The sequence below is a fragment of the Equus asinus genome, chromosome X, assembly GCF_041296235.1.
Source record: "Equus asinus isolate D_3611 breed Donkey chromosome X, EquAss-T2T_v2, whole genome shotgun sequence".
In the NCBI taxonomy this organism is placed as follows: domain Eukaryota; kingdom Metazoa; phylum Chordata; class Mammalia; order Perissodactyla; family Equidae; genus Equus; species Equus asinus.
In genome coordinates, this window is record NC_091820.1 from 57,843,198 (window position 1) to 57,869,299 (window position 26,102).

General features: G+C 38.4%; 1 protein-coding gene across 5 annotated transcripts in view; it reads right to left on the reverse strand.

The window, feature by feature from the left end:
- PHKA1 (phosphorylase kinase regulatory subunit alpha 1) overlaps positions 1-25,795 on the reverse strand; it is a 110,996-nt gene extending 85,201 nt beyond the window's left edge. For 2 of the 5 annotated variants that reach the window (XM_044763164.2, XM_044763160.2), the window contains exons 1-6: positions 24,883-25,106; positions 23,849-24,007; positions 17,012-17,059; positions 15,040-15,208; positions 11,691-11,773; positions 6,718-6,798 (exon numbers count right to left, since the gene is read on the reverse strand). In XM_044763164.2, coding sequence (XP_044619099.1) covers positions 6,718-6,798; positions 11,691-11,773; positions 15,040-15,208; positions 17,012-17,059; positions 23,849-24,007; positions 24,883-24,960 — 618 coding nt within the window. In that variant the 5' untranslated portion in view covers positions 24,961-25,106. Of the gene's footprint in view, positions 1-6,717; positions 6,799-11,690; positions 11,774-15,039; positions 15,209-17,011; positions 17,060-23,848; positions 24,008-24,882; positions 25,362-25,668 lie in introns of those variants that run through there. The other 3 variants (XM_070502939.1, XM_044763163.2, XM_044763162.2) reach the window with 3 other exon arrangements.
- Positions 25,796-26,102: the final 307 nt, after the last annotated feature.

Genomic DNA, 26,102 nt, shown 5'->3' on the forward strand with positions numbered 1-26,102 from the left:
AAGGAAGTAGTAAAATTGTCATTATTTGCAGATGATGTGATCTTACATACGGAAAACACTAAAGACTCAATCAAAAACCTGTTGGGGGGCCGGCCCGGTGGCGCAGCGGTTAAGTTCGCACGTTCTGCTTCTCCGCAGCCCGGGGTTCCCCGGTTCGGATCCCCAGTGCGGACATGGCACCGCTTGGCAAGCCATGCTGTGGTAGGCGTCCCACGTATAAAGTAGAGGAAGATGGGCATGGATGTTAGCTCAGGGCCAGTCTTCCTCAGCAAAAAGAGGAGGATTGGCAGTAGTTAGCTCAGGGCTAATCTTTCTCAAAAAAAAAAAAAAAACTGTTGGAACTAATCAACAAATTCAGTAAAGTAGCAGGACATAAAATCAACTACGGAAATCAGTGGCGTTCCTGTGCACTAGCAACAAAATATCTGATGAAGAAATAAAACTATCCCATTCACAATAACATTAAAAGTAATATAACACCTAAGAATAAATTTAAACAATGAGGTGAAAGATCTGCACACTGAAAAGTACAAGACTCTGATGAAACAAATTGAAGAAGACACAAATGGAAAGATATCCATATTCATGGATCAGAAGAATTAACATTGTTAAAGTGTCCATACTGCCTTAAGCCATCTATAGATCCAGCACAATCCCTACCAAAATTCCAATGGCATTTTTAACAGAAATAGAAAAAATAATCCTAAAATTTGTATGGAAGCACAAAAGACCCCAAATAGCCAGAGCAATCATAAGAAAGAACAAAGCTGGAGGAATCATATTTCCTGATTTTAAACTATACTACGAAGCTTCAGTAATTAAAATAGTATGGTACAGGCATAAAAATAGACACACAGACCAAAGGAACAGAATAGAGAGCCCAGAAATAAACCCCTGTATTTACGGTCAATTAATATTTAACAAGGGAGCCAGGAACACTCTATGGGGAAAAGATAGTCTCTCCAACAAATGGTGCCGGGAAAACTGGAAAACCACATGCAGAAGGATGAAATTGGACCCCTATCTTACACCACTCATGAAAATTAACTTGAAATGGATTAAACATAAGACCTGATATTGTAAAACTCCTAAAAGAAAACATAGGGAAGAAGCTCCTTTGTTCTTGGCACCAAAAGCACAAGCAACAAAAGCAAAAATCAACAAGTGGGACTACATCAAACTAAAAAGCCTCCACATAGCAAAACAAACAAACAAAAAAAGTCAAAAAAATGAAAAGGCCTGGGGCTGGCCCCGTGGCTGAGTGGTTAAGTTCGTGTGCTCTGCTTCGGTGGCCCAGGGTTTCACTGGTTCGGATTCTGGGCACGGACATGGCACCACTCATCAGGCCATGCTGAGGTGGCATCCCACATGCCACAACTAGAGGACCCACAACTAAAATATACAACTATGTACTGGGGGTATTTGGGGAGAAAAAGCAGGAAAAATAAAAAGAAGATTGGCAACAGTTGTTACCTCAGGTGCCAATCTTAAAAAAAAACATATATATGAGAAGTTTAAAAAAAATGAAAAGGCAACCTATGGAATGGGAGAAAATATTTGCAAACCACATATCTGATAGGAGGTTAATATTCAGAACATATGAAGAACTCATATGACTCAGCAACAAAAAACAAATAATTTGATTAAAAAATGGGCAGAGGACTTCAATAGACTTTTTTGACAAGAAGATATACAAATGGCCAACAGGTACATGAAAAGATGCTCAATGCCACTAATCAACAGGGAAATGCAAATTAAAATCACAAGGCGATATCACCTCACACCTGTCAGAATGGCTATCATCCAAAAGACAAGTAATTAACAAGTGCTGGCAAGGATGTGGAGAAAGGGGAGCCCCTGCACACTTGGTGGTAATGCAAAGTGGTGCAGCCACTACAGAAAACAGTACAGAGGTTCCTTAAAAAATTAAAAATAGAACTACCATATGAGCCAGCAATTTCAGTCTTGGGTATATATCCAAAGGAAAGGAAAACAGGATATCAGAGATATATGGACTCCCATGTTTATTGTAGCATTATTCACAACAGCCAAGATATGGAAACAATCTAAGTTTCTAACAACAGATGAATGGATAAAGAAGACATGGTAATATATACAACGGAATATTATTCAGCCATGAGAAAGAAGGAAATCTTGTCATTTGCAACAACATGGATAGACTTTGTGGGCATTATGCTAAGTAACATAAGTCAGACAGAGAAAGACAAATATTGTATTATATCACTCATATGTGAAACTTAAAAAAGCTGAACTTGTGAAAACAGAGTAGAATGGCAGTTACCAGGGGCTGGGGACTGGAGGGTGGGGGAATTGGGGAGATGTTGTTTACGGGTACAAACTTGCAACCAGTAGGTAATTAAATCCTGGAGATCTAATGCACAACACAGCGATTACAGACAACAATACTATATTATAAACTTCTAAGTTGCTAATAGACTAAATATTAATTGCTCCCACCACGAAAAAGAAATGATAATTATATGATGTGATAGAGGTGTTAGCCAATGCTTCAGTGGTAATCATATTGCAATGAATAAATGTACCAAATCAACACATTATACACCTCAAACTTACACAATGTTATATGTCAATTACATCTCAATAAGAATAAATTTTAAAAAAACAGGGAAGTTATAGCATTATCAAGTCAAGCATCACACTTTAAAACTAATTTGAAGGGCCGGCCTCATGACCAAGTGGTTAAGTTCACACACTCCACTTCGCTGGCCCAGGGTTTCACCAGCTCAGGGTTTCGCCAGTTTGAATCCTGGGCATGGACCTAGAACTGCTCATCAAGCCATGCTGAGGTGGCATCCCACATAGCACAATCAGAAGGGCTCACAACTAGAATATATAACTATGTACTGGGGGGATTTGGGGAGAAGAAGAAAAAAAAATTGGTAACAGATGTTAGCTCAGGTGCCTATGTTTAGAAAAAAAATAATTTGAACATGCCAGAGATGAATTTATAGTACACCATTCTTTTGGCAGGGGGCTGCAAGTATGACACCACCACATAAGAGATGCTGGAAGTTGTGCAGATCTAAGAAATTAAAATGCAGCAACCATTAGGTATTACCACATAGCTGAGTTTCCATAGAGAAGTGAATGCCCTGGAAAGATACTGTGACTTAAAGATGAAAATTATTAGTCACCAAGGCAAAAGATGAGTTTCCATGTTTTTTAAAAAATAGAATTTACTTACTAATTTCTTGCTTTTCTGATTATAAAAGTATAACATACTCCATACAGAATATTCTGAAAACATAGAAAAGTATAAAGAGGGCAAAAATATCACCTAAATAATCACTGTTAACATTTTTGATATGTTTCCTATTAGTTTTTTTCTATGCATATTTGTCTATAGTTGATATCACATTTGATATGAAATTTGGTTAGGATAACTATAGCATAAGCATTTTTCCATGTTACGAAAACTCTTTATTTCAACATAATATTCTCTCATATTGCTGTAATAAAGTTTATTTAACCATGTACTAAGTGTTGGAAATTTAGGTTGCCTTTAACTGTGTGCTATTAGAATAGAGCTTTGATAACATCTCTTGCTAAAATTATAAATTCCTCGAGGTCAGGGACTGTGTTTTCACCAATGCCTAGTACACAGCATGGCACATAGTAGGCTCTTAAATGTGGTTGACTAACAGAATAATTCTTTCTTTCCATTTTGAGTTATTTTCTAAGCATTAATTCCCTGAAGTAGAATCACTGGATCAAAGGGTATGAACAATTTTTAAAACATAATCCGAAATTGCTTTTCATGTAAATTGCACCAATACAACTATCTCTAGCAGTATATGACAGTACTTTCTTTAATGCAAAGTACTCTTTTAAAATTTGCTTCCTAATTTGATAGAAGAAAATAGTGTCTGTTGTATTAATTTGCTAACAAGGTTGAATATTCTTTCAGGTATTTATTAGTTATTTGTAGTTCCTCAATTATGAGGCAGAACTGACTTAGTCTTTGGGATAGTGGGCAGTTCCTGAAAGTTTCCCTGCAGAAATGAGGTCTAAACTGAGACCTAAAGAATAAACAGAAATCAGCCAGGCACAAAATGCTTATTAATTACAAGGGGAAAACCAGCAAATTTACAGCAGAGAAATGCAGCAGATAGTACCTTAATGAAGTCACTAAACTTAACATCAACAGTAATGGGACAAAGCCACATCTTGTACTTCCTGATGATGTACTAAGGGCACAGCATCATCTCTGTGGAATTCTTGCCATAAATGCACAACTTGAATCAAATCATGAGGCAATATCACACAAAATAAGTTTGAGGGACATTCTATAAAATAACTGGCCTGTAGTCTTAAAAAACACCAAGGTCATAAAAGCCAAGTAACATCTCAAGTGTTATTCTAGATTAAAGGAGCCTAAAGAGACATTACAATTAAAGGTAACATGTTATCTTGGATTGGATCCTGGATCACAGGGTTTTTTTCTCCCACAAATCACATTACTGGGACAATTAAAGAAATTTGAATGGGGTCTGTGGATTAGGTGATAGTATAATGCCAGTGCTCATTTCCTGATTTTGATGACTGTACTGTGGTTATGGAAGAGTCTTAAGGAAATTGACACTGAAGTATTTAGGAGAAATGGGGCATGATGTCTGAAATTTACTCTCAACTGGCTTAGAAAAAGTAACATGTGCTTATGTATGTGTGTAAATAGAAAGATAAAGCAAATGTTAACAGGTGGGTGACTTGGATGAAGTGTATACAGGAATTCTTTGCACAATTCTTGCAATTTTCCTCTAAGTCTAAAATTATTTCAAAATAAAAAATAAAAAGAAGTTTCAGTAGTTAAAAATTTTTTTGTCAAATTATTCAAAAGTATTGATAATTTGCAGAGATAGTGAGGGTTTGAGGAAAATGGCACATAATGGCATATATCCATCATATATGGATAGGGAAAGTGTAAACCGGTGGAAATTATTTTGGAAGGCAATTTTCAAGTGTATATCCTTTAACCCAATGGTTACACTTTTACAAATCTATCCTACAAAAATATTTGTGCAAGTTAACTAGGAGATACATACAAGGATCCTCACTAAAGTATTATCTGAAATACTAAAAAATGGAGGCAATTCCATCAATAGAAGAATTATTAAATACTGTACAGCAACTGAAAAGAATGAACTAGATTATGTGTACAAAATGATAGGGAAGGATGTTTGGTTATGTTGTTCAGCGAAATATGAGATTGTTAAATTAAAAACATCAGGTTATACAGAAGTAAGAATAGTAGGATTTGTTTTTTGAAATACACTCAATATCTGTGCCACTTTGGTAATTGAAAAATGCATTAAAAAGAAAAAGTTTACCTAGGCGATAGTTTGTAGGTACAAAGTTCCATGTATATTTACTAATTCAACCACATTAATTATATAGTTTAAATTTTCTGTGATCTTATTTTTGGCTTATTTCTTCTGTCTTAGCCTGGTAATGATTTTTGTTAAATTATTCCCTTATAACTGTTTCTATTTTGCCTTGTATTTCTATATATTTTGCTGTGTATTAATTGAAACTATATTCCAGGACAGAATTTCTCGTTACAGGTTGTGCATTTCAAAATTCTATCTTGACCCTCTTTGTCCTCTTTGTTCCAGGTAATACTTTTTCTTTTGAATTCTACTTCATTTGACATTCACATAGTCATCGCGCTCTTTTTTGTTTACATTGGCCAGACTTTGCACATCCTTCTGGGTTTTTTTGTTGTTGTTTTTCTTTTTGTAGGGGAAGATTTGCCCTAAGCTAACATCTGTTGCCAATCCTCCTTTTTCCTTCCTCCCCCCACCCCCTGAGCCCCAGTACATAGTCGTATACAGTTGTAAGTTCTTCTAGTTCTTCCATCTGAGCTGCTGCCACAGCATGGCTACTGACAGACAAGCAGTGTGGTTCTGTGCCCAGGAACTGAATCTGGGAGCTGAAGCAGAGCACACCACCGAACTTTAACTGCTAGGCCATCAGGGCTGGCTCCATCCTTCCATTTTTAATCTTTCCGTATCAATTTATTATATTAGAGCTCTTATAGGTGGTATAAACTGGATTTTCTTTTTAAAAATCAATCTGTGTCTTTGCCTTGTGTTAGGGGAAACTTAAATTGTCATGCATATTTATTATTATAATGGATACATTTGATCCTATTCCTGCTGTCCTATTTTATGACTTCTTGCTGTTTCCGAAGATAAGAGCTGGAATTAAAGCAGTAGCAGTAGAAAGAAAAAGATGGAGAAAAGTAGAAAGGTAATAATGATGGTGATGATAACGATATGGGGGATGCAGGAGAGTGAGGGAGGTGGAAGACTGAGAGATGGTTCCATGATACCAAGCTTTGTCAACCAGTGTATGGAAGGAGCAAAAGCCTCCTTTTGTTTGTTTTTGTAATGGCAGAGATGATGAGTTTAGTTTAAGATAGGTTCTCTGAGGTCCTTGTGGGATATGTAAGAAGAGATATGCTACAAAAGCAGTTGGATATACAAATCTGGAGCTTATGAAGGAAGTCTTCACCTACACGTCCATAGTTCTATGGGAGAATCTGAATTTTGCCTGTGGTTTAGAAGAACAATTAATTTGATGATGGTCCACATGCAAGTTAAGCCTTTATCTATGGCAAAGGTGTACCAGACTTCCTTACCCCACACTTGGTAAAAACAAAGAAAAGAAAATTACCTTTGCCATTCCAACTGAACTGGCATTCAATTCTGAGATCCCTTGGTTGGTCTTGTCTCCACGTTCCCATATCCCAAAGTCCTGGCATAAAATAATCAACATACCATTAGTAAGTCATCACTGCTTAATGCTTACTAGATGTACAACCCTTGAATAAGAGGCACACATAGTAGCTAATCTACCATACATATGTATACCCACAATGCTGATTAAGAAGACGCAAATGAGTTGGGTTGCCCCTGTAGCTATTTTCCAGTAGCTTTAAATTCTACTGGGGCCTCCAAGAAGTTGGAAGACTCCTTGACAGCTGACATCAGGACTAAGAACTATAACTCAGTGCATCTAAAGAGGTGCTTCTCAAAACTTTTCATCCAAGCAGATACCCAGGGGGTCTAGGAGATGGAGCTTAAACAGCACCCCAGTATTTTATCTTAAACATCCATTCTGATTACACTCTCTTTTGGTATTGACAATGTACCATGCACTAACCTATGCACTTTATACTATTATCTTCCTTAGTCCTTACATTTTAGATGATGAAACCGAGGTACAAAGAGAGGTTAAGTGGCTCTCCCAAGGTCACATAGCTATCAAGTGTCAGAGCTAGGATTAGAGTCCAAGTATTATCACTCCAAAGCCTACATTCTCAATCATAGCTCTATACAGTCCCTTGATATTATAAAGATAATATTTAAAATTACTTTTTAAAAACTTTATATTTTGAAATAACCTTAGACTTACAGAGAAGTTGCAAAAACAGTACAGTGAGTTCCCATATACCTTTCACTGTTTCCCCTAATGTTAACACCTAACATAACCACGGCATAATTGTCAAAGCTAAGAAATTAACATCAGTAAAATACTAGTAACCAAATTATGGGCTTTATTAGGATTTCACTAGTTTTTCCACTAATAGCCTTTTTATATTCCAGGATCTAATCCAGAATACCATATTTTATTTGTCATGCCTCCTTAATCTCTTCCAATCAGTTATAGTTTCTCAAATCTTGTCTTGTGTGACCTTGATACTTTCTGAAGATTAGTGGTCAGATATTTTATAGATTTCCCTCAGTTTAGGTTTGTCTGATGTCTTCTCTTGATTAGATTGAGGCTATGCACTTTTGGCAAGAATACTACAAACATTATGCTGTGTCCTCAGTGCATTCTAACGGGGTACACGATGCTGATATGTCCTATTACTGGTGATGTTAACCTTCTCCACTTGGGTAAAGGAGATACTGTAGGGTATCTCCATTTTATTGTTACTATTTTCCCCTTCATAATTAACAAATAGCTTGAGAAAGATACAACTGTGCAAATATCCTGTTTCTCCTCAAACATCTACTTACTAATTTAGCATCCATCGGTGAATCTTGTCTGCAAGAATTATTACAGTGGTTCAACGGTGATTTTCTAGTTCCTTCATTACCTCTACAGTCATTAATTGCAATTCTTCTCTAAGGAAGAGCTGTCCTTTCTCCTCATTTATTTATTCAGCTATTTACTTATATCAGTGTGAACTTATGGATATTCAGGTTATTCTCTGTGTTATAATAAAACGTTATCATTATTTATTTTGTTGCTCAAATTGTTCCACCTTTGGCCATTGGGAATTCTTCCAGGTTGGTTCCTGTCCCCTTTTGACATACTCTATTCTTTTTTAAACACTTCCTCAGTCTGTCACTACAAGATGTTCCAGTCTCATCTTGTATGTTCCTTTTTCCAGCCTTGGAATCCACCAGTTTTACAAGGAATCCTGGTTTCTTTTATTAGAGAACGATAGTTATAATCCAATACCTGTGGACTGGTGCTCATTGTCACTGTGGTGTCATTGCTTTTAGGCCCTCTCATAGAAAAAAACTTGGAAATACCCCTGTGTATACGTGTGTGTGTACACACATACACACGCGCACACACACACACACACACAAACCACCTATATTTATTTCTGTATCTACCTTAAATTACTTTTCGTATAAAATTTTTGAGCTAAAGTGACACTTCAGGAAGGCAATCCACATTTATATCCCATGGCTAGCCTTGCCTGGCCCCTAACCCAGCTCTATCCTAGTTTGTTCAGCAAAGATCAGAGTATGAGAAGGCATAAATATCATTAATTCTACTGCTACAACCCTTGACTGCAATGGAGAGGCCAGAGAACCCTGATTTGCACCCTAGACTACAGCAGGCCTACGGTATCAGAAGGCGAAGCAATCACTCAACAAACAATGTCTGTTTGCATCAAATATGTCTATGTTTGACTTATCCTCCTGGCAAATGCAGAGTGACAGGTTCCAGATTTACCCTCCTACCTAAAACAACTAAAAACTAAACAAACAACTAAAGAAATTGGACTACTTATGATACAGCCATTTCCAATACAATGAACATCATGCAATGAAGAACAGCAGTCCCTGAGAAGATGTTAAATACATTAGGAGTTAACATAAACCTACCTCATATGGTAGTTGTAAGAACAAGTAACTATATTTGTATAGTAAGCACTGAATTGATATCTACAGATAAAATTTAATCATGTGTTTAATATACTTTCTAAGTAGCTAACTGACCCATAATACTCCCTAGCCATCTTACTCCTGTTTAACACCATAAACCATTAAAATAAGACCACAATTTATCCCTAGACTGCCAAATACATACCATGAGATACTATAGAGTTTGAAAAGAATGAAGGCATAGAATCTTGACCTTCTGGCCTCTGTAACTCCCTTGGGGAGAAGGCAAACAGAGGATGACAGGACTTAGTAAAGAAAGAGGCTTAAGGCAATTTTTGCCAGAAGCCTTATAGATTGGTTCATTATGAGGTGCAGCATTAAGAGAAGGAATGGGTTGTCCAGTATTTTAAAAACACCATATTGTAGATGACATGATGCTATACATAGAAAACCCTAAAGACTCCACTACAAAAACAATTAAAACTAATAAATGAATTTAGTAAAGTTGCAGGGTACAAAATTAATATACAGAAATTGGTTGCATTTCTATACACTAATAACAAGCTATCAAAAAGAGAAATTAAGAAAACAACACATTTACAATTGCATCAAAAAGAATAAAATATGTAGGAATAAATGTAACCAAAGAGGTGAAAGACCTGTACTCTGAAAACTATAAGAGACTGATGGAAGAAACTGAAGATGACACAAATAGAAGGAAAGATATACCATGCTCATGGATTGGAATAATTAATATTATTAAAATATCCATACTACTCAAAGCAATCTACAGATTCAATGAAAATCCCCATCAAAATGCTAATGGGATTTTATACAGAACTAGAAAAAAGAATCTTAAAACTTACATGGGACTACAAAAGACCCCAAATAGCCAAAGCAATCTTGAGAAAGAACAAAGTTGGAGGTATCATGCTCCCTGATTTCAAACTATACTACAAAGACATAGTAATCAAAACAGTATGGTACCAGCATGAAAACAGACACATAGATCAATGGAATAGAATAGAGCGCCCAGAAGTAAACTCATGTATATATGATCAATTAATCTATGACAAAGGAGGTAAGAACGTACAACTGGTGCTGGGAAAACTGGAGAGCTAAATGCAAAAGAATAAAACTGAACCACTATTTTATACCATACACAAAAATAAATTCAAAATGAATTAAAGACTTGAATGTGAGACCTGAAACCATAAGACACTTAGAAGAAAACATAGGCAATCGGGTCTTTGACATCAGTCTTAGCAATACTTTTTTGGAACAGTCGCCTCAGGCAAGGCCAACAAAAGCAAAAATTAAAAAAATGGGGTTATATCAAACTAAAAAGCTTTTGCACAGCAAAGAAAACCATCAACAAAACAAAAAGACAACCTACTGAATGGGAGAAGATATTTGCAAATCATATATCCAATAAAGGGTTAATATTAAAAATATATCAAGAAGTTACACAACTTAATATCAAAAAAAACAAACCTGATTAAAAAATGGGCAGAAGACTTGAATAGACATTTTTCCAAAGAAGATATACAGGTGGCCAAAAGGCACATGAAAACATGCTCAACATCACAAACCATCAGGGAAATGCAAATCAAACCACAACGAGATACTACTCCATACCTGTCAGAATGGCTATTATTAAAAAGAGAAAAAATAACAAGTGTTGGTGAGGATGTGGAGAGAAGGGAACCCTTGTATACTGTTGGTGGGAATGTAAATTGGTGCAGCCACTATGGAAAATAGTATGGAGGTTCCTCAAAAAATTAATAATACAACTACCATATGATCTAGCAATTCAACTTCTGGGTATTTATCTAAAGAAAATGAAAACACTAATTTGAAGAGATATATGCACCCATAGGTTCGCTACAGCATTATTTACAATAGCCAAGATATGGAAGCAACCTAAGTGTCCAGTGATAGATGAATGGATAAAGAAGATGTGGCACATATATACAATGGAGTATTACTCGGCCATAAAAAAAGAATGCAATCTTGCCATTTGCAACAACATGGATGGATACAGAGGTTATTATGCTAAGTGAAAAAGTCAGAAAGGGAAAGCTAAATACCATATAATTTTGCTTATATGTGGAATCTAAAAAGCAAAAGAAATGAACAAACAAAACAAAACAGAAACAGACTCAGAGATACAGGAAACAACTTGGTGGTTACCACGGGAGGGAGGGATTTGGGGGGAGGAGCAAGTGAAATAGGTGAAGGGGATTAAGAGTTACAAAATTCCAGCTACAAAGTGAATGATTCATAGAGATGTAATGTACAGCATAATACTGTCAATATTATGCTGTACAATAATATTGTAATAACTTTGCATGGTGACAGATTGTAACTGGACTTACCATGGTGATCATTTTGTAATGTATATAGGCATCAAATCACTATGATGTACAGCTGAAACTAACAGGATATGTCAATTACACTTCAATAAAAAATTTTTTAAAAAGCATGTTTAAAATCTGGTCCAAAATGAGTACTTACAGCAGTTTTATATGCAGATTCAATGTAAAATACAAGGTTCTGTATGAAATTGACTTCATCTAGGCTGTGGATGATATGAAGTCCTGAGGAAAAAGAATAAAGATATAGAGTTGTTCAATTATTACTATAGGCTTTATAGGTAGCCACAGTGACTAAGTGACCCCACTACTCCCAAGTAATCCTATTCCTGCTTAGGAATAATGGGAGGAACTTTGATTCTCAAACCATAAAAACAAGACCACAGATGAGTCCCGGGCTAATTTTCAACTGAGATATCAGCATATTTTAATATGGAAGAATTTTAACTGTTATTTGTAGGTTTTAATAGAAAGCCTCAGACTCCTAATTCTATAAGTAACTAATTTACAATGTGCTTAAGTGTACAGACAAATATTTCAAAAAAGAGTTGGAGGAAGTCTAAATACTAAGGAATAAGTAGATACAATTAGGATTTTAAGGAGAACTTACAATCATATTTTTGCAGTAAAAATGATAATTATTCTAAATGTAAGTTATACAAAGATAGTTATAGCTTACAAATGGAGTGTTTCACATGAATTATACATTTAATTTTTACAACAACCCTAAGAGGTGAGTACCTCTATCTTTCCCATGAGGATTAGGTTAAATATTTGCCTTAGGTTATGTAACTAATAAATAGTGGAACTAGGACTCAATTGACCATCAACTTCTGTTTTACTTCGGAGACTGAGTTCCTAACCAAGATACTATACTGCTTCCCAATATACACAATATGATCCATTTTTGTTTAAAAACTAACTCCTTTCCCCTCTCCCCTCCCTGCACCTTTCTGTGGAGAGAAATACCAACAGGTATACACTGAAAGTCTTCCTCCCACTGGGAATCACATCATTCCCACCCTGCCTAATCTCCTCTCTGGAAGAAACCAGAAACTATGGGTTAACTTGTTGCTCTTATGGAGCTATCAGCCTCCTCTTCATTTCTTGGTACCTAATTTCTTGGAACTTAATTTCTTAGAACCAAAATCTCCATTGTTTTTGAGAGTGCCCTTAGCCTTGACTCTGTTTCAAATAAAGTCAGTTCTCTTGGGAAGAGCTATGGAGCTTTCTGTTTTTATGGCCTGCCTCTCGCTCCATGCTGCTAGCAAGGTGGGTCAGGCCTAGTATTCTCTGTCTGCTCTGTCTGGGATTAAGCTTCCACTCCATGAGTGGGATGGGGAGGGGCAGGTAGGAAGGGAGTTACGGACTTCTTAGTTATTGGCTAGACTAGAGTTTCTGCAATGCAGAGCTGGGGAGGATGAGAAATGCTGGCAATCTACCTCTCTCAGGGAGAGACTGTGAGCTGGGAGAAGAGGGAGCCTTGTATTCTTGACTTCTGTCATGGTGAGCTTGGGGCAGAAGAGGAAGTAGGTTGTGGCCCAAATGCCACACTCTCTTATTTCTCTACTTGCTGTATGCCCTTAGGACAATTTCCAGTGACTTTAAATGGTTGGTTTTTAAAATTAATTTTCACTATTTATGGTTATTTTGCTGGGGAGAAGTCTGTGGAGCTCCTCATGCCACCATCCTGTAAGTTGCAGTCAGCTTCTCTCTAAGTCTCTCTGTAACCAAGGTTGAGATTTTTAAGAATTCAAAAATATGTAGAAAACTGCTAAATTTTCCATGAAGATCTTTCATACTCTACCTACTATGTCTCACATCTATCTTTTTCATCCTCAAGGCAACTGCCTTACATAAGTTCTGCATCATTTCTTGCCTAAAGTATTTCACTAACCTCCTAACTAGTCTTCCATCTTAATTCTCTCCCCTATGCAATCTATCCTCCTGAATCTGAATCACCTGAAATTTTCTTGATTATTTACCTTGAGTGGCTCTCTACTGACTACAGACTCAACTCCAAACTTACCTAGCATGGTATACAGGCCCTTAAACAGCTAGCTCCAACTTTCTAGCTTCATCTTTTGCCAGTTTTTCAGATCCATCTTACACTCTAACCATAGAAGATACCTAGATTTACCTTGGTGGCCAGTACTTTTCAAATTTATGTGCTGTAGTCATGCTATTCCCTTCCCTTCTCTGATTTGTGAATTTCTACTTATTCCTACTTATTCCTCAAAGGCCTGATCAAATAATGTCCACCTTATTCCAAGCACCTATCAAAGTTAGCTCATTGAATTGAATGTTAAGTCAGAAATCAACAAACATTTGGTGAATGAATGACTATGTCTCTTATAAGCCTCTTTAGTATATTTCTGCTTCCTTTCTTGGCTCAATATGAAAAACCACAAGGGATATTTAGATACTGTTTACTTTGTAGAAAAACATTCCAGAATTGGTATTAAAAGAATATTAGAAATGGAGTTATAGCTGCCATTCTGTTTAAATAAATAAAATCTAAAAATATATTTATTCAGGGAGGAACCTCCCCTCCAAATGAAGGGAGTATGTGGGTAGTCATATTATAATTTTAAGAATAGGTTATCCAGCTTCTGGGCTTGTGTTCTAAAGGTAAAAAAAAGGAAGGCTTTATCACCAAATATTTATTTATGCAAGAAAAGGAGAAGAGTATTATGGGGTAATTCTCAACCTGAATGCCCTTAGTGCCAAGTAGCCCTGTAACCAAAGAGGAAGATAAATTGAAATGGCAAAAATACGGTATTTTGAGAAGTACATTTACTTACTCAGGAAGATCTAACAAAGGTTCCTGTTTAATTTACAAACTGAAGGTAATCAAATTCCTTGTCCTCTCTAATTAGGAGAAATAAAAGGGAATTATGTTGGTCCTTACACTTTTCTTTTTCAGTTAAAGCATATAAAGCTAATAACAAACCTATATGAAAAGGGTGTATTATTCAATAATAAGAAATACACATTCGAATTGTGATTCCTAAGTCAATTCCCTTAATATAATTTAGATGCCTATAGACAGATGACTTGTTTATAATACATTCATAAAGAGCAGTATAAAGTAGGTGATTCAATTTATGTTAATACTAACTATAGGCTTGTCGGTGCATAGTATGAGAACAAACAATGAACCCTAGCCCTTCTTTCTCATCTCATGGTATATGAGGATTAATAAAAGATAAAAATACCATCTAAAGAAAATCTATCCCAGATTTCCTGGTTCTCAATTAAAAAAAACTAATTAGTACCCCAGATTTGTTTCTCAATGTAAAAGAATACTAACTAAACCTCAAAGAGTTGTTACTCTATATAAAATTTGCAAAATACTGTTTCCAATGTGCATCTTTGAGCAATGTAAACAGCTATGTTGTTTTCTAGCCAACACCTTTGGTGAAGTCACACGTGCCAGAGCAAAAGCTCCACACTGCAGTGGCCCCCAGTTCTTCTGTCCCTGTACTGACCTGAGGCAGTCATTTGTGCTAGGAAGAGCAGGTACACAGAGGTAGCATCCAACTGCAGGTGTCCCCACTGATCATCACCCACTACAGTGGCACAGGTTCTGGTGTTATACTTGGCATGGAGGCTATCCTTGGTACTCTGACTATACTTGAAAGATTCTACCTTATCCACCTGAAGAAAACAAAAACAGTAAAAGAAGGCTATGCAGAAAAATCAACCCAAACGCCATACTTCCATAGTACTCTTAACATACATCGCTGCATTCGGTCTTCAGGCAATTGTGATTATTTAAAATGCATTGTTATCTTTTTCCCCTACACCAATACAACTAGGAAAGTCTACTGTTGCTGTGTTTTAATTTAAGAAATTTAATTAGAAAATAATATCAGTCAAAACTAGCGATTTCCTATTCATTACCTCTCTTTCACTCTTGAGATGGGTGTTTTGCCACATTGTAGATATAAACTGAGATGCAGAGAGGTTGAGTGAAAATAGCTTAGCAAGAGATAATTGAGTTATAGAAAAGATACATTTGTTCCTGAAACAGAGATGGGAATTTTGAGGGAAATTAGAATGAGGATATATTTTGAAGGAGTAATGAAACGACCTGGGGAGAGAGACATGCAGTGACAGAGAAGATAGAAAGAAAGTTGAAACCAGAGGTCAGAAAGGAAACATTGTGCAAAGGACAACTGAAAGACTTAGTTCCTGAAATTTAGATCTGAGTATGTGTGCATCTGATATAAGACAGTAACTCTTATACCTTTAAATATGATTCATGAAATTAGTGACTGTAAACCTATTTGGGAGGGTAGAAAATGAAAATATCTAAAATACACCAAAAAAAGTAGCAAAGAAGGAAAAAAAAGAAATAATGGCCGTGAGATAGCCCAGAAGAGAGAGCACTGATAAAGAAGTTCAGAAGTCTAGGGCTGATTTCTTTTTACTTTAGACTTGTGTGCCTGTTGATGGTCACTTTATTAATCTGGGCCTCAATTGCTTCTTCTAATAAAATGTAATCTTGGTCTCAAGAAAATCAGTTAAGATTCAATGTGTGAAACGTGTAAAGATCTCTTAGGATAAAAGTAAAACACTTTTTTTCTTAGTAAAACACTTTTGAATGGAAAAAATATCATAAAGAAACTCAAAAGATAAACCACAGACTGCCAAAAATATTTGCAGTATATGTGACAAGGGATTAAAATCCATAATGTACAGGAATTCCTCAAATAGGCAAGAAAGAGACAGCCCAAAAAAAAAATAGGCAAAGGATCCAAAAGGCAATTAACAGAAGAGGAAATGCAAATTTTTAATCTACACATGAAAGGATGCTCAACTTCACTGAAGATCACAAAAATACAAATTAATGCAAGGAGATAAGTCTGTGGCCCCTTATCTCCAATCATAAAGTCTAAAACACTTCCAAAATGTTTTTTCCCCTGAGTGTAACACCAAAATTCATTTGGTGGCAACATTTGATTCAAATTGACATGGGGCTATTTGTAGTTTTTATTTATTCCACTTAGTGTGAAAATGCATGTTTCCCTGCAGAGAGACTGTTTCTGATAGAGTGCTATTCTGGACCTACTGAGAGCATAACATAATATATGGTACACACACTGTACTACCTTTTAAAATCTGAAAAATTCCGAATTCTAAAATTTATCTGGTCCCAAAGGTTTCAGATGAGGGCTTCCAGACCTGTATCATCTTCTACTCAATATACATAATTCCATGTACTGTAGTGAAGTATATTAAAAAATCATTTGTAGAGGAGGGGGATAAAAGACTAGAAGTTCCAGCGGTAATTGGGTGGTGAGATCATGGGTGACATTTTCCCCCTCTATTCTACAAATTTTCTAAAATTAGTGTGCACTATTTGTGAAATTGAAAAAAATATAAACATTCCCTAAGGGGTAGAGATTCTATTACAATGTGCTTTTATTAGAGAGGGAGCTGTTACCAACACCATACCTGTCTTATCATGCAGTGCAGCAGTCCCCTCATCAGCTTCACTACACTCTGCAAAAATAAATGGAAACAAGACTGTTATAAACATCCCTAGATGCAGGAACACTTACTCAGCAACTGCAGTTGGTACATGACCTTTTGAGAACAAGTAACCCTATCCTGGGTTCCTATTTTCATGGCATTTACTTTATAGGCACACAGAAGAGCAGACTGCAGCTAAAAGTGGAATCAAAAGCTGCAGTTGGTGACTGCTTCAAGTTAAAAAAAAACCCAAGCTACATCAGGTTTATGTAAAACAAAGCCAATCATCCTATTAGAAAACATTCCACCTGGAGAAAAGGGGCAAGTCAGCTCAAAAATCATAAAGCTATGAAGATATTCAAAAATACATCTTATGGCCTAGAAAAGCCAACGTCATCACTTTTATTTTTTCTAAACTAGCCAAGACTTATTTTCAAGAGTCCACAGAAATATTTATCTGGACATTTTCCTTAAAGAATAAATCAACTTGGGGGCCGGCCACATGCTGAGTGGTTAAGTTTGTGTGCTCTGCTTTGGTGGCCCAGGGTTTCACCAGATCAGATCCTGGGCACAGACCTGGCACTGCTCATCAAGCCATGCTGAGGCAACATAGCACATCCCACATAGCAGAGCCAGAAGGACCTACAACTAGAATATACAGTTACATACTAGGGGGCTGTGGGGAGAAGAAGAAGAAGAAAAAAAAATAAGAAGATTGGCAACAGATGTTAGCTCAGGTGCTAATCTTTAAAAAAAATAATAAATGAACTTCAATTCAGAATAAGTGTAAAGGGGAACTGTTAATGCAACTTAATCCCTTTTTTGTGAGGAAAAAAAGCTACAAACTTCTTAAGTCTCAAGTCATCACTGTTTCTCTTACTAGGGCTTGGCAATTTCTAAAGTAGTTTTCCAATCATAATACTCCAAAATTCTGATTACTCACTATATACTATACTAGTTGGTATAATGTTATATAGCAATAATAATTATATTTAATTATAATATAGTATAGTAATACTGTATTATACTAGTTATACTACATGACACTAGAAGGGCTCATCAATATTGGCATGGGTGGGCAATATGTTTTGGAAGAATATAGCACCAAACAGCTTCTCCATTTCTCTAGGCTTTCTGTTTCACACTCCAGAAGAAATACAACCAGGTTACTCCAAGGAATGCTGGCTCAGAGGTGGCTTCAGGACACCTCTGAAAACTAATCTACTTGGGTGCCACATCATTCTGTTATTCCTTCAAAACACTCAAGTGGGATTGCAAGAAATAGGCATGATAAGGATAGGTATCTATTAAATTATGCCCCAACTCGTTATAACACCTTTTACTGAAGGAAAAATAAAAAGTGTTTCCTTGAGAGAGCTCCCTTTCTTAAGTAATTTCTGTCTATAAATGGTCCCCTCTCCTTACAGATCAAGGAAAGTAATTAAAAAAGAGAGAGAGAGAGAGAACAGGCAGCACATGATCTTATCACCTTTTAAAGCATGAAGCATTTATTGTAAAGTAATGAAACCGACCACAACCTCTACAAGCAAATCTCTGTCATTACTCTGACCGTAATGAAAGAGATCATCCTTAATATACCCTATTACAGAAAGCACTTAACACAGCCTCCTCACTCTGTGGGGAGACAATTAAATTCTGAATTATCTTCTATGTGTCACCACATACAGGTTTCTATCACAACCTTTCAACTCTCTTTACCATCCAGCTCTGCTACTCTCATCTACATTTTCTTTAACTTAAACAGCAAACCTGGGGGATCATGGACCCAATGGAGGATTCCTGATTGCCATTCACTTTTGTCCTCCTGGAATGGCCACTGTCAGCCATTTTCGTACTCAAATTCCAACTTCCAAGTCAGGACAAATTTAATAGGAAGCATGGGGAGGTAGGTATGAGGGGAGGTAGCTGTACTTTGTGTTCCCCCAAACTGGCTGTTTTCTGATTCAGATGCACTAGTTGGCATTAACTATACATATTTATTCATACACCAGGCTTCTAGCCACAGCCAAGTAACACCCTCCTCTCACCTACTCTTTCTGAGGATATGCATCTATGTATTTGTGAATTGACTATATAAAAATATATAACTATATACAATCATATCTATGTAAGTATTAATCTCTCTCTCTCCAGGTATATGTACAAATGGATATTTATTGAGCATCTAAAATATACAAAGCACTCTACCAGGCTTTGTGGAACATACAGGGGAGACAGGACAGATATGTCAAAAAAAAAAAAACCAAACTAAACTACAAACATGTCTACCTAAAAATTTCTAGTTACCCTTTAAAACCCAACTCCTCTGTGAATCCTTCCTTGCTTTGTTCAAGGAAAATTAGAAATTCTTGCCTCTGTGTGTTCTCACAGAACTTTGTACTTATTTCCTATATATATATATAGTTCCTACAGTATCTGTCCTAGTGTATTGTAATTATTTATTTATATATCTGTCTCCCCCATCAGACTATGAACTCCTTAATAAAAAGGGGCAGAAACCAGGTTCAGAAATAGACCTTTAAGTCAATGGACTAAGCAGATTATATTTTAAAAAATATGTATTCCATGCCTGCAAATAACTCTCAAATGGCTTATCAAAAAAATCACGTGTGTGCATGTGCATTTAGAGAGAGTATGCAAATATGACAAAATGTTAACAACTAGTGAATGTAGATAAAGAGTACATGCAAATATGTTCATTTTACTACTCTTTTCTTTTTAAAATTAGTGCAGCCACTTTGGAAATAGTTTGGTAGTTTTTATTATTATTTTAATTTTTTTGGTGAGGAAAATTGGCCCTGAGCTAACATGTTGCCAATCTTTCTCTTTTTGCTTGAGGAAGATTGTCCTTGAGCTAACATCTGTGCCAACCTTCCTCTATTTTGCATGTGGGATGCCACCACAGCATGGCTTAATGACTGGTGTGTAGGTCCACTCCTGGGATCCAAACCCACAAACCCTGGGCCGCCAAAGCGAAGCCCATGAACTCAACCACTATGCTACCCAGCCGGCCGCCCATTTTATTATTCTTATAACTTTTCCGTAAATTCAAAATTTTCAAAAATAAAAAGTAGAGAGTTAAATATAAACATTTTGTCCATTTTCTTTTTTATATCTTTTACAGGGCCTGGCACACGATAATTATGCAAAATCTGATAAATGAAAAACTGAAGAAAAGTGATCAATGTACAATTGAGCAGTCAATGAGGACAGGAATCATAGGAAAAGTGGGACTGGTGAAGGGCTTCGAAAGGAGGGTATTAGATCAGCTTGGAAAGGAACAGGTATCATAGGCGGAAGAAACAGCTCATAAAAAGATTTGGAGGTGGTAATGTCCATGGCTTCCACGGAGGAAAAATTCAAAAAGACTGAATCTGAAGTCATAAGACCCAAGTTGTATTCATGGCACCACCAACTCCCAGCTTCATCTTCCTGCTTCAATCCCTTCACTTGTAAATTGGGGAAAATAATATTTAATTCACAAGATGTTATGAGAATAAAATACTAGTAATTATGGCAAAGTATGCAGTACAATGAAAAGTATTTACATGAATGTCAGGTATTTTTATTAAGGGATTGTTAGAGGAGTAATGAAGACAGCAACCTGGTTGGAACTGGGGGTATAATGCAAGGCATCAGCATGATATAATATTGAAAAATCAGGCTAGGACCAAACCCTAGAGACCCCTGCCTCTCAATCCAAAACATTTAGATTTTATTCATAGGGAAATGAGAGCCATGGAAAGATTGTTGAGAATGGAAATTATATAATTTAATGTGGCTTTTCACAACAGTGTTAACTGATCAGGGTTTAGACTAGGGTTGAGTCAGAGGGAATAGAAAGGAGGGGCTGGATTCAAGAAAAATTATAAGAATCAACAGACTTTGGTCTGTATGTATCAAAAGGCAAAAGGACAAGTCCAAAATCACCCTAAGGGCAGCACTTTTCAAACAGTTTCATAGAATGCTAGCCCAGGAAATTCTGGAAAAGCTGTAAAATTCACTCCCATCTTAGATTCAAAATGCACGTTACACAAAGGCTCTGAGAAATTATGGAGTAAAGAAACTCACTGTTTAACACAGCCTGAAACTTAGTTGACCTAGTGTTCCATGGAACACACTATGGGAAATGCTGTAAGTAATGTTGCTCAAGTGACTGGTCGAATGAGGGCACCAATAAGAGAAAAAGGGATGTTTAGTGAGTTGCTACTGTTTGGTCATCTATTCTGCTTGTTTTTAGTAGAGAAGGTGGAATTTCAGACATATTGAGTTTGAGAAGCAAAAGGATATGCAGGTGCATATTAGAAGACAAATAAAAATCAGGGTTTGAAATTGAAGTGAGGTCAGAGTCAAAGATGAAGCTTTGGAAGTCACTCACATAAAGGTAATTGTTAAACTCATGAGAAAAGATGAGAGACTACACAAAGAGAACAAAACTGAAGAAGACACAGAACTGAAGGCAGCCAAAGAGCTATCTCTATTTGTGTGCCTATTTCTTTTCATGGGTGTGAGCCTATATCTATGTGAGTAAGAGAAAAGAACATTTGTGCATAATTCTATTCTCAATCAAGGATAGAATAGTCACCTCAACTCTTGTCCCCTTTCCATCCAGAATTCTCTTTAGCCCTCTGACATTATTTCTCAGAGAGAAACCAAGGTGAGATTTGGAAGGAAGAGTGGAAATGATTAACAATCCAAGGTTGGGAAAATCCACACAGTTTATAGAAAGTTGACAGTAGGTGGGAATTTAATCTATGGACTTATTGGATTTAATCTATGTTCTTTTATTTGCTTTAGATCAGTGGTTAGTATCCCTGGCTGCACTTGAGAATCATCTGGGTAGTTTTTAAAAATATTGATGCCCCTAGGGCTCCACTTCCAGAGATTTATCTAAATTGTTCTAGGGTGGGGTCCAGTGAGGGTATTTCTTAAGCTTCCCTAGTGATTCCAGTGTATAGCCAGAGTTTAGAACCACTCCTGTAGATCAGGGACAAATCCAACTCACCACCTGTCTTTGTAAATAAAGCTTACTGAAATATGACCATGCTCATTCGCTTATGTATCGTCTCTGTCTGCTTTTGTGCAACAATGGAAGAGCTGAGTAGTTGGGCAGAGACCACACATGACCCACAATGCCGAAAATATTTACTATCTGGACCTTTGCAGACAGTTTTCTGATCCCTGGTCTGAATTAACTGAGTAAGGTTTGAGAAAGAAATTAATGAGACCTAATAATAAAATTTGTTTTAATTCATAATGAAAGTTCATAGAAATTTTAGAATTCCTAGAGAAATGTTCCTTTTTTGAAGATGTTTCCTCCTGCCATAATGTTGTTGAGACATTCCAAAGTTGTTATTGAGGTGATATGAAAAAATATTTTGGGGCTATGTGAAAAATTACTTAACGGAACATTAAAATTTTCAGGTGAACAATTCAATGTTTCCCTATTTTTTCCCCCTTCTTCTGTTAAATGCTTTCTGTCTGGGCCACATAAGAAAAAATGTCAACTTTGCAGAATGATTGCTCAACAAGGAGACAACAGATTTCTTCTAATAGTATTGAAAAAAAATTGGTCAAATTGTATCAGGGATAGAATCTTGGGTACTGTTCCACTGATATTAATTTCTAGCAAAACAAACAAAAAACTGAGACCAAAATAACAAAACATTAGAGTAGGATAGAGGATTTGGGGGGGGGGGGAGGATTACAGGTGATTTTTTAACACTCTTCTATATTTTCCAAATTCTTTAAATGGTTATCTATTATTTCTTAGTCATAAAAATATTGATCTGTACTTCCTGGGTCAGAACAAAAACTCCAACAATTTTTTCTGGTGGATCTAAGTACCTCTCAATAATGGCTTGAAGGAATAACAAATGTCTGCTGTTACAGAAGACAACACAGTGAAACTTCCCTATTGCCAAAGACTGCAACCCTGCAATAAGTTGGTGCCCTTAAAAACAACCAAATCTCAATATTCTGATTTACATACAACGACTGGAGCTCAGATCGATTAAGTTTGAGAGAGACCATTTGAGAAAATGTCTGTTGTAGAATCTTTTTCACTAATGGAAAAGAATTCACATACACCTTACAACTGACAGCAGAGTATCTCAACATTAATAGTCCCCCGTGGCCCAGGATACTGTATTCTTGGTCATTCAAGAGGATGCAGCACCCTGTGTCTACACAGTTCTATAAAGGATGCTTCTTTACTGAGGGGAAGGGTCTCAATAGTTGGCGAAAAGGCATCTGCTGACTGACTCTGACCTTATTTTGCTCATGGAGAGGAAAAAAAACCAGACTCTGAAACAGCAGCCATAGGTATAAAAATCAATAAACAGTCTTTACTTGTGTCTAGTTGGGAAAGTCTGCTAATTTGTGTCAGTTACCCTCATACAAACACCACCTACCATTTTCAAAAACAAAATAATATGGTAGACACCTGCCCCCAAACATTCTCCTCAATGAGAATAAATATGCTGGAGACTGCAAAACACGTTTACTTTGAAAGAGGATTAAACATTTTAGCAAAGATCCCAGGACAGGATTTTCCACTGTAACAGAACAGACTGTGCCCTCTCCCCGTGAATCAACAAGTTTCAAGTTTCCACCGCAAAACAAGTTTACTACAACACAGGAAAGGTTTTTGGAATGTAATTTCGGGAAGGTGAAGAAAGAGAGAGCAAGGCAAAATACAGTTCTCTTAGCTCCTGTGGGCTACATTTCCTTCAATCCCTCCTCTCCTGCCCCCACTCCCCACAGCCCCAGATCTCGTTGTATTTTTATTCTGAGTACCTGCTCCAGTTCATAGGCCTTTGCCTTATCCTCATCTCGGTCTGCGTTCTTCCGATAGGCCAGGCCCAAACCCCACACAGCCAAGATGCTGTACACATTGTCCCGGACCCAGGCATCTTTCTGATCATAGCTGGCTGGAAGCAAGCCAGTCACAGGATTCTGCAGGGTCAAGAAAAAGAGGACAGGCAGGTAACCCTAAGGTGTTAATATGGGGAAACAGAATCTATCAAATGCGTTACTTAGCGACTTTGGTCTTCTAATTCCCCACTCCTGAGTTTTATAACCTCCTCTTCTTCTGACCAAGTGCAAGTAAATGCTATCTTGAATAAGGGGAGCCTTACAAGTCTGAAATGTGGGTACTGTTAAAAGAAAGGCGGGGGGGGGGCGGCGAACGGTTAAGTTGCGTGCTCCACGGGTTCGGATCCTGGGCTGGGACACGGCACCGCACGTCAGGCCACGCGGAGGCGGCGTCCCACATGCCACAACTAAGATATACAACTCTGTACTGGGGGGATTTGGGGAGAAGAAGAAAAAAAAAGTAGTGTTTTAACTTTCCTGTTAGAATGATAACCAACGAAAAATCTGCATTAAAAGAGTAAAGAAATAGAATTAACAGTACATACAAAGCACCTCAGGTCTTCACAACCATCTAGTCTTAAGATGGCTAAACGTTCCCCTGGCTCTTTACCATGACAGGAGGGGAAGCAGGTGACTCCCTAACCTCGGGCGGGGTGTGCGTGTCTGTGTGCGTGTGCGAATAAACAAGCTTCAACACATCTGTCAGCTCTGCCTCCCTGGAAGCCAGCTGTCGCCTGCGGGGCGGGGGACTCAGAAGCCATGACTCAGGGCTCAGCGGCGCCTGCCTCCGCTTCTGTTCCCGGCCCAACACCTCTTGGCGTCAGGGTCCTGTAAGGCCTCCTCAGCCGGGGCGCGGCAGACCCCGCTACACACACACGCACGGGGGTTCACCCAGGGTCTCCGTCCAGGAGACACTGCACCTCCTCGGGGATTACAGGCGACACCCCTTCACGTACCTGATGGCACAGGATGGTCTGCTGCACCAGCCTAGCGTAGCCGTCCAGCCGGACGCCGGAGTTACTCCGGCTCCTCATCGCGGCGCGCTTCCAACGCCCTCAGAGAAACGGCCCGGCGCCGCAGGGGCCTCGCTCCTCCAGGGAAGGAGGCTCCAACACAGCTCCACGCACGCTGCGGCAACCCGAGCACCAGGCCCCGGCAGAGCCCTCTACCGGCTCGGGCTGGGGCCGGCGGTCCCGGCAACGGCGGCCTCTGGAGCCCGCCACAGGCCGGCGCGCCCGAGCGTCCCGCGGTCTGGGCCCCGCCGGAGCGCCCCCGGCGCCGCTCTCTGCCACCCTTACGCCCGTCCGGCCTCCACGGGACGCTCCTGCATCCTCCGCTCAAATCTCGAAGACCGCCGCGGCCCACAGCCTCCTGGGCGGCAGCCGGCAGCAGGTCACCGGCCGCCTCCACCTAGACAGAGACGAGAGCTGGAGGCGGGGCGGGCACGGGTCCTGGCAGCAGCGTGCGGAGCTCTGGGGATCCCGGCGCGCGCCCCGCCCCCCCGCTCCCTGAGCCCCCTGAGCCCCCCGCGCCCCGCCCACCAGCGCGCCCCGCCCCCAGCCCCCTGAGGCCCCGCGCCCCGCCCCGCCCCCCGCAGCCGAGAATGTGTCACCGTAGGCAATGTGCTTTCAGGCGTTTATTTTGGAAACACCTCAAATGACTATTTCAGTTTTCCACACTTGCTGTGCACACAGGATGTTGAGGAGGTTGTTTCTTCTGATGGACTAGTTTTAGGAACTTACCGTAACTTCAATCCTAAAAGGAAAGACGCACGTTTACGTTCAAGGTCTAAAGCATTGGAATTTCCGGGTCTTTACTGTATTTTATACGTTTGACTAAAAGCTCTGATTAAACTCCTCACTCCGAACGAAACCAAACAAGAAAGAACTTCCTAAGGTACTTTATTGCTTAGAAACTGGCGAATCGGCGGGCTTAGGAAGGAGGGGCCTGTGGTGCGCTTTGAGGAAGCGAGTGGCCCAGGAAGGGAAGGGCTGGCAGCGAGCAGTGCCTCAGGACGGCCTTGGCCTCGGAGGCGCTGGAGGAGATTGTATAACTGCCCTGGAAAGCTCCCTCGTACGCACTTGGGTTACAAGGCTGAGGCAACAAAGACTCAGCTGAAAATAAAAGGGAGAAAGGGAGGCTAGAAAAGAAGCCTATAGATAACGCTGACCACTGG